The 10,199-nt window shown below is 36.4% G+C and overlaps 1 protein-coding gene across 1 annotated transcript; it reads right to left on the bottom strand.

The window, feature by feature from the left end:
- Positions 1-2,971: 2,971 nt before the first annotated feature.
- LOC150109507 (protein ZBED8L-like) lies at positions 2,972-3,505 on the bottom strand. Its single transcript, XM_090402535.1, has one exon. It carries the CDS (start codon positions 3,503-3,505, stop codon positions 2,972-2,974), a length of 534 nt encoding a protein of 177 aa, XP_090258661.1.
- Between the last annotated feature and the right edge of the window lie 6,694 nt (positions 3,506-10,199).

A 10,199-nucleotide genomic window follows, 5' to 3' on the forward strand; every position in this document is an offset into this window, starting at 1 on the left:
AGAATATCAAAAAGCCTTTCATGTTTCACTGTATCAAATGCCTTTTCAAAATCTAGAAATCCCAAAAATAACTTTCCACCATGGTTTAGTGTTTTCTCCCCAATAATTCTTAGACAAGTTATAGCCTCTCTAGTTCCTCTGTCGGTTCTGAATCCAAACTGTTCCTCATTCATTTCTTTTTCTATTTTATTCCTAATTCTCTCTAAAATTATTTGCACCAGAATTTTTGCTATGTGAGTTATAGGACTTATTATTATTATTATTATTATTATTATTCCTGATACCTCCAAGGAGTCCGAAGACTCATCACGGGAGGACATCTACAACTGTCTCTACACCTAACCGCTACTACGAATCATCTCCATCAACGCCATCTACCGCCCACCTCCAACACCACCACAACTAGTAATTTTTGTCTGTAAATTGCGTGTGTTCTGAAGGGCCGATTTGTATGTATGCGGGATGAAAAACCCGAGTTTCCGGGAGAAAAAACCCTGCTACCTCCGTATGAGATCGGCTAACTCACCTTCGAATTGAAATCGACCAGATAAAGATTCCTCCCGTCGCGACGAGAATTCTAAAATTGTTACAGTCTAAAACTTCCATCTTTTTTTTGGAATGGGAATAAAAATTGATCTTCTAAACTCCTCTGGTAATTCTTGTCCTTCATAAATTCCGTTAATAATTTGCCATAACACTTCCATACCTTTTTCACCTATATTCCTTATAATTTCTATCTGTATACCATCTATTCCAGGCAATTTTCCTTCTTTCATCTTTTGAATTGCTAGATTGAATTCCTCCCTCATGATGCACAGTCTCTGCCCACTATGTTCTTTCCTTTGATTTTCTCCTCTTTCCCTGTCTTCATAAAGTTTACTTACATATTCTTCTCATCTCTGTAATATCTTCTCTTTTTCTATCAGAATTTCACCTCTTTCATTCTTGATTGCTCCAGTCCTTAGCATCTTTGTCCTTCCTGACATCATATTAATGTTTTTATAAACACCTTTTATGTCCTTTCTTTCTGCTTTTGCTGTTGTATCTTTACTTATCTCATCTAACCACTCTTCCTTTTTCCTTCTTATCTCTCTTTGTATCTCCTTACTCTAGTTTTTATACTGCTTCTTTTTCTCCTCTGTTTTACTATTAACTAACTTTCTTCTTTGTGTTATTTTCCTCAAAATATTTTCCGTCATCCATGGTTTCTTTCTTTTCTCTCTTTCCTCTTCTTTTTTGACTAAATGCAATTCTGTAGCAGTAATTATGCTTTCCTTCAGAATCTTCAATTTTTCACTTGCATCATCATTTTCATGTATATTTCTCTCGTTCATTTCTTCCTCTACTTTCTTTGAGAATTCATTCGCCGTACTTGGTATCTTCAGCCGCTCCATGTTCCATGATTTGTTCCGTTTCCCTGTAGTTACCTTTTTTAGATTAATCCTTATCTTAGTTGACAACAATATGTGATCTGTATAACAGTCTGCTCCTGGATATGTTGTCACATCTTTAATAATGTATCTATATCTTTTGTTTATCAAAATTTAATCTATCCGATTATATTTTGATAAAAATAACCATACACAATTTAATAATTAATATACAAATCACACAGCGCCTCCGTAGCGCAATTGGAAGAACGACGGTACATTGCGCCCTTCGATTGGAACAGGCCTAAGTTCGATTCTCTTCGCGACGGGAGGAATCTTTATCTGGATGATTTCAATCGAAGGTGAGTTAGCCGATCTCATAGGTGGGTAGCAGGGTTTTTTCTCCCGGAAACTCGGGTTTTTCATCCCGCATACAAACAAATTGTCCTTTCAGAACACACGCAATTTACAGACAAAAAATACTAGTTGTGGTGGAGGTGGGCGGTAGATGGCGTTGATGGAGATGATTCGTAGTAGAGGTTCGGTGTAGTGGTTGAGACAGTTGTAGATGACATCCCGCAATGAGTCTTCGGACTCCATGGAGGTATCAGGAATAATAATAATAGTGAAAATGAAATTACATAAATGATAGCTCAGTGAAAATAGCCCAAACGCAACCTGGACGTTTAGTTATTTTTTCATGAGGTACCCATATGGCAGTGGTTCCCAAACTTTTTCGATTGTCGGCACACTTGCTGAATCCAGGTTTTCCCAAGTCGCATAATGTCAAATTCTAACATATACACTTCGCGAAATAGCGAATAATTTTTTTTTTTAATTAAAGGGTTAGGTAAAAATAAATAAAACACGTATTTAAGTTCACAAAAAAATTAATTGAACAAATTCAACAAATTATCATTAGTGTGATGGATGAGCCTGTTGATCACCGCACATTTTCTCAAATCTTGGAATCAAACTGGAGACAGCCACCCGCATTTCCTTCTCCACATTGATTTTCGCGCGATACTTTAGTTTTTATCACAGCGACCGCCGAAAATCCAGCTTCGCACAAATAACAAGTCGCAAACAGAATTAAAATTCTCTGAGCTTTTTCACTCAGAAGGGGATATTCATCTTTTACTGATATCCAAAATTCAGTTAATTCGTGCTGCTGAATTTTGTTTTCAACGTATTGTCGCACGACAACTCAATAAGATTCTATTCTTTTGTAGCAGTAAATTCAGATGGAGCACTGAAATTAAATGGATGTTGAATCCATGCAAATTTATCGATATTTTCATTTTGAAAATATTTCTCAAACCAGGTTATCAGATGTGATAAATGTTCTTCAAAAATGGATTTCATACCTCGAGAGAAATCAACTCCATTGGAGGTCACAAACTGTTCCAACAAGGTGAAACATTATTTACCACCATCTTCATTCATTTTTCTTTTCCATAGTTTTAGTTTTTTTATAAAAGCGGAAATTTTCTCAATCGATTTTAAAAGGTGCATGCTGCATCCCTGCAGGGAGAGATTTAGAGCATTCGCCTTCTCAAAAATATCACATAAGTATGCTAGTTTTACCAAAAAATCTTCATTCACAAAATGTCCGGTATACTTGTGGTTTCCTCTTTAAGAAAAATATAAATTTCCTGTCGCAGTTCAAACGTACGAGACAAAGCATTACCACAAGAGAGCCATCGCGAAGTGCTGTAGTACAATAAAGACGTGTGCTCGGATCCCATATCCTGACATAGTTTTTTGAAAAACCTTACCTTCAACGACCGAGTTTTTATAAAGTGTACTACATTCACTACATATTCTAAGATCTGGTTCAATGTAGGACTCAGATAATTTGACGCAAGTACTTCCCTGTGAATAACGCAATGGGTCCGCAGGGCATCAGGGGCTTTACATCGAATAAGTGCCTGCAATCCTCCATAACAGCCGGACATAGAACGAGCACCATTAGTACAGAGACCAACGCACTTAGTCCATTTCAAATTATTTTCGGCTATAAAAGTATCAAGGATCTCGCACAAATCATGAGCCTTAGCACCAGCAGTGATACATTTACAAAAGAGAAGGACTTCTGCAATGTTATTTCCATCTATAGTTCGTACACAGCACATCAAGTGAGCATCATTATTATTATCTGTGGCCTCATCCAGCTGCAACCCAAATTCCTTCCCTTTTATTTTTCCAATTTATTGATCATTGAGATCCTCTGCTATGTGCTGTATTCTGCGACTGATGCTGTTCTTGGACAAAGGAACTTTTGAAAGCAGCTTCCCAGCAGACTCACTGAACATAATGATGTTCACCATATCTACAGCAGCCGGTAGAATGAGTTCTGCGATGGTATGAGGCTACTTATATTTTGTGATTCTATGTGCCACCTTGTAAGATGCTAGCAAAGCATTGCTTAGTATTGACGCCTGCTTATAAAAACTACCTTTTTGTTGATTTAACTCTTTTAACTTTCTGGTAAAGTAGTCACGAGATGTACTAACCATGCTAGGATGATTGGATTCTAAATGGCGTTTCAAATTACTTGGTAGCATGCACTTTGGTGCCATAATTGTGATACACAGTACACACTGCAACCTTCCTTCACCATTGACTTCTCTCGACGTAAAACCAAAGTCCAAATAACTGTCATCATATTTTCGATATTTACGCTTATTCACACTCTTGCCACTATTTGATGGTGTGCCCCTCTTTATTTTCTCTCTCACAACGCTTATTACGGTTTAGTAAAAACCGACCCATTTTTAAAAATACATACGAGAAGAAATACTTCGAAAACTTCACTTGACTAAATCACAACAATATTCAGTTGCTACAATCTCCAAAAACTAATTCAACACTAAGACCGCGCGAAACCGACGGCTATTTATATACGAACACAAAGTACCGAGAAAGTTCGAGAAACTACTGAGACAAACGAAAAACTTAATTATCGTTGAGCGCCATCTAATAATCATTTGTAGAGGCTTCAGCAAACAGTTATTATAGTATGCCACTATTTGTAGATCTCTGCTTGGCATTTTGCCAAGAATAGTCGATTCATGCTGAATGGGAGAAAGAAACGAAGGATGTACGAATTCGTCGCCAACATGCGAATTCACGTGCTTTCTTGTCTGTCACTGTACTAATAGTAGCTTGATATTTGTTGTTGGTTTTTTATTCATTATTTTTTTTTATTAATAATTTGTATGATGGATTCAGTACAGTTAACAAGTTCTGTTGTTAAACGTTTCAGTCGCTCTTACAAAAGAATATTGAATAATGTGCTGACATTCTGCGAAAAAGAATCGTTAAAAGGAAGTCCCTTTATTCCCCTTTTTCAAGTCATAAAACGTGCAAGTGAAATTGAGGGCGTATCGGGGTCGACTATTAAAAGAATTCGTAGGGAATCAAAAGGTGAAGGTAAGCCAAAAGTTAAATCTCCTAAAAAAAAAGCTCCAGAGAAATAAAACCATCAAACCGTCGCTTTGAATTATTTTGATGTAGACGTTATAAGAACTATTCACGAATTTTATCGTCGAGAAAAGAGTGCCAACTGTTCCGAAATTGATTCGTGTGCTTAAAGAAAAAAATAATTTTCCTTGGAAAAGAGAAACTTTAAGGAAAATACTTCATGAAATCGGATTTGGTTTTAAAAAGTCCCACAATAAAACGAAACTTATCATGGAGCGAAGTGACATTGTTTTATATAGAACGCAGTATTTGAGAGCAATACGACGCTTCAGGGAAGAGAAAAGACCGATTGTGTATCTAGATGAAACTTGGATTGATAGTAATTTAACTTATGGAAAATGTTGGGAGTTTAAAGAAGATTGTGAAGTGCTACAAACCGGAAATGTCTCGGGGTGCATAATAATTTTGTGTGCTGGTGGAGAAATAGATTGTTTTAAAGAATTCAAACTTACTATACAAAGCAAATTCAACTACTGGAGATTACCATGGGCAAATGAATTCTACGATCTTCGAAAAAAAGTGGCCAGAAGAAAAACTGATTCCAATCCTTCCTAAAAATGCTGTTGCTATAATTGATAATGCTTCATATCACTCTATTCGATTAAACAAAGTTCCAAATTGATCTAATAAGAAGCAAGTTCTTATGGATTGGCTCTCTGCAAATAACATTTCTCATTCCCCAGATATGCGAAAAATTGAATTGCTTAATTTGGTCAAAAGAAACTCGCCCACAACTAAACTATTTAAATTCGACACGATGCTCAAAGAGCATGGATTTCTAGTTTTGAGGCTACTACCATGTCATTGTGATATTAATGGTATTGCGTATGTTTGGGCAGAAGTCAAAAGTTTCATTCGCTATCGTAACAGTTATGTTGCGATAGCGAATGAAACTTTTCAAGCTTTCAGAACAGGCGATTGAAAGTATTACAGTTCAAAACTGGGGAAAATGTTGCACTCATGTAACCTCATTGGAAAATATGTATTGGGACAGAGACGGAATTATCAAAGAATTATGCGAACCTTTGGTGATCAATTTAAGTGAAAGTGATGGCGATTCGGACAGCTATTCAGATGACTCTGAAGATTAAAAGGATTTGATAATGATATTTTTTTCCAACTTTTTTTCCATGGTTGTTAAAAGAGTCACAACAAGTCATAAATAATTAACCGGTTTAAGACATTAAAGTGTCTCAGTTCTCTCAACTGTAAGTTTAGAATATTTAAGTTCATTTGAAAAAATTTCTGTTTTTCTGTATAATTATTTTTATTTTATAGAAAACTTTCTTAAAAATAAACTTACTTAAATTTTTGTTATGCTATACCTTTTTTTGATTTTGTTAATACTCTACGTACATTTTTCCAACTGTTATACTACCAAAATAGTTACACTTTAAAAACAGCAATGTACATAAAAGAAAAGCTAAATTTTCCAACCTGTAATAATAAACAAATTCATCCCAGAAGACAGATTGATTACCCTATTATCGGAATGGATTCTCCTTTTTCTGACATGCGCAGAAGTGTCGAGGGATTTCTAATCGGTGGGCGAACTATACTAAGAGAGTTATTGGTTTGTACAAGGTCCGCTAGATGACTCGTCCTATCACACTGAATTGAAAATGGAAATAAATAAAATTATGAAAATTTTGAAATCTCTGCCCCCCCCCCCCCGGTGAGGAAGCTGCGGCTCCCTATGGCGCCATGGCGCACACCTTGAGAACCACTGCTATAAGGCACAAAGTTTTAGAAACAGATATAGTAGTAGAAAACAAAGTATGCACATTTATTAATGTATATGGACCAACAAAACCTGCAGAAAAAATTTATTTAAGTTAAGGGATATTATATTTCATATTGTTTCTTAGCTGAATAAGAAACTCAAAGAGTTTCATGCCAATATAGAAACTATATGAAGTTCGGCGATTCTAAGCATAAGCAAATACCTCGATAGTGCAACACCTGATCCATTTGGTAGTGCAAACTGAGGCAACTCATAGTAAGGGTGGAGAAAGCTCCGATCACTATTCTTGGTATTTATCCATAATGTGAACTTAGCTCCTAGCAGCTGTATTGCTGTTCTACATTATGAGAGAAGGGCACTACCCAGACCGGTTTTAACCTCATGTATAGGTGAAGCAGGCTCTAAAAATAAGACGATCCCGAAAGATCGCCGAACTCAGCGTTGTTCCACTCGATGACAGGCTCACCCCGTCACCGAGAACTTCTCAGCATTGGCTCTACCCAGTATTAGGCTCACCCCACCACCAAACAGAGCCATAAACTCAGCGGTGGCCCCACTCAGAGACAGGCCAAAACCTACTTGCAAGCGGAGCCTCTCAAAGCCAGATCTTCCCCACACCAGTTTCCACTCTCATTGGGGGTCTCATCAGTGAGTAGGTAGACCTAGTTAATACCAAGTTTGTAGCGAACAGAACTTGCATCACTTCTGTGAGAATTGCCAAGAAGGTGTCCTAATAAATTACTAATTATATGAAGAACCAAAGGCTTCAATTCGGCGACATGAACTTATTTAAGTTAAGGGATATTACATCCCATATTGTTTCTTAGCCGAAAAAGAAACTCAAAGAGTTTCATGCCGAATATAGAAACTATATAAAGTTCGGCGATTTCAAGCGTAAGCAAATACCTGGATAGTGCAACACCTGACCTGTTTGGTAGTGCAAACTGAGGCAACTCATATTAACGGTGGAGCAAGCGCCGATCACTCTTCTTGTCAATACATTCCAAGTTAGTGTGTGTGTGTGTGTGTGTGTGTGTGTGTGTGTGTGTGTGTGTGTGTGTGTGTGTGTGTGTGTGTGTGTGTGTGTGTGTGTGTGTGTGAGAGAGAGAGAGAGAGAGTTAATAAGTGAACTTTAAGAAATTAAATTGTGCAATCAAATAACGCTGTGTGGAAATAGCTAACAATTAAATAGTTAATAACATTAAAAAACAATTAAGAGTTAATACATGGATGTAACTAATAATGTAATTAGTGTCATGTAACTATTCACTGTTAATCACTAAGACAGGTTAAAACATATGTAAATATGTGATGCATCTCGTATGATGTACTACTATATTTTTAATATTTTTACTACTATATATTTATTTGTTATTGGTTTAGTAAAATATACTCAGTGGAAGTAGAACTTGCATCCTCTTTGCTAAGTCGCCTTAAGATATGCAAGTCTAGTTGTCGACTGGAGAAACTTTTTTCTAAGCCTTTCGTCGACTAGATTCCGAGTTAGTCGATCTCTGGCACGGACAAGTGGGTTTTGCCTCCCAAAAACTGTGGTTTCTCATCCCGTAAACATAAGAAATTTTGGAATTTTTTTTTTTTTTAACCAAGGTGATACCACCTTAGTATCATCACATCAGGGTCTGGCTCCCACTGTCGGGACCTCAAAAATGTCAAAATCGGTCTGGGTGGTGGCCCTTCCCTTAATGCATAGCATTATACTTGTCTGCAAGGATATGTGCTTTGCATTATGGGAGATACTAAGATTCCTTTATCACAAGTTGCCTCAGTCCTGAAGATACTTCAGGAGCAAACACTGTTTGCTTACACTTGGATAAAGGATTAAACTAAATGTATAATAAACTCAAGAAAATCGACCGTAATTGGACCGAAGTCTGATATTATTCAGACTTCAGTCGAGTTAGGGTAGAAATACATGAAAGCAAGAATGGTAAACGTTTGAGGCTATCCGGTACGAATTTGAGGCTAACAGTATGAAATATAATAGGATGTTGCTATTGACCTAGCACTTTCACTGCAGGGGTCGAAATACATCACCAAATTAATCTGGAGATACTAAACTAAACGAGAGTGATTATTCTGGGTCACAATAATTATCCAAGCATTGATTGGATAAAGAAAATAAATTTAATGGTAATAATGATGAAGAATTCATTGAGTTCTTGTGAGACTTTGTCAACGAGAATATGAATGAAGGGATTCGAGGTCAATGAGTATTAGAATGGGTTATAGCGTCAAAATAGTTAAAGGTATGACTACTTTACCGACACCTCGTGATAATGATCATGCTATACTGTCTCGGGAGGGAGAAAATTACCTCAAAGTTCCAGTAAGTACAGGTTACGTGCTGAACTACAAAGTTGGAAATTATGACCAACTGAGGAGAAAGTTATCTTTGCTCGCATGGTATATGTTACTGAATGTGAAAGAGATGAGAAATACATGGGAATCTTTGGAAAAGTGCTTAAATGAGGAAGTATCTGAATGTAATCTAAGTATTCGATGAATAAATGGGATTGGTTTGAAATTGAAGTGAAGCCTTATTAAGCAAGAAAGTTGGGATCCAATGTAAAAGATATAGGATTTCTAGGAATGACGGAATAGATGGGAGAGCAGTGAAATCCAAATTCAACATCTAATTCTCACAGCTAGCTTCGCCAATGCCAACAATCTTAGGCCACAACATATTTAATAAAATACCGCACTCAACCCTTTGTTCATAAAATTCTTTGTATAGACATAACAAACAACATGTGACCTTTTCATATTCTTAGATATGCAATCTGCCTGCCTTGTATAAGTATCTTTGTTCCCGTCCCAGACATACTTAAAAGTTCTCATCAAAAGCGTACATTTCCAACCAATCGCCAGATGCAAAACCATGATCAATGCCATTCATATCATGATCAGCTTTTCATACTATAGCTTTCATACTATAGAATTCACACACATTCTCGCCATCACTCCCGTGATGGTCTAGTTTCCCCTACACTCTGTTTTCGATATTACCCAAATAAATAATATTTCCAGGATTCTGATGCTAAATCCATTCAGGTTCACACCATCTCTCTTATAGAAATATCTTTTCTGCCAACAAATGCACTCCACATATCCAAAAATTCGCGTTAGTTTCTACAAAGCCTTTCCCATTGATTCATTTGTTGTCATAGTTACTCGACAATGTTACCTCTCGTTTGCAAACCTAAAATTTTACTCTTTCACTTTTCTTTCTCGATTCTTTCAACATACCTTTCATATCCTCCCCTATATTATATTTGACACTACTTAAATTATCAATTTGCAACAAGATCTACTTCTGTGTGGTTTCATTTTATGTTTTCTATTATGCCTATCATATCTTTTATTTCCTGCCCAGGAAGCCAGCAGTTATTGCTTTGACAAGCGCAAAATTTAACATTGAATCATTATACTATATCACCTCCTTTATCTCATATTTTAATTAAGTAACCTTGCTATTATTATTGTTATTACCAATTTCAGTACTTTCATGCCTCTTCATGTTTTGATCTTTGCTTATTCTGTCTAAGCTTAGTTAAATCTTTTTCAACATTTTCTAATTG

Source organism: Typopeltis vanoorti, chromosome 2 (assembly GCF_054136105.1).
Source record: "Typopeltis vanoorti isolate ZY-2024b chromosome 2, IOZ_Tvanoo_1.0, whole genome shotgun sequence".
In the NCBI taxonomy this organism is placed as follows: domain Eukaryota; kingdom Metazoa; phylum Arthropoda; class Arachnida; order Uropygi; family Thelyphonidae; genus Typopeltis; species Typopeltis vanoorti.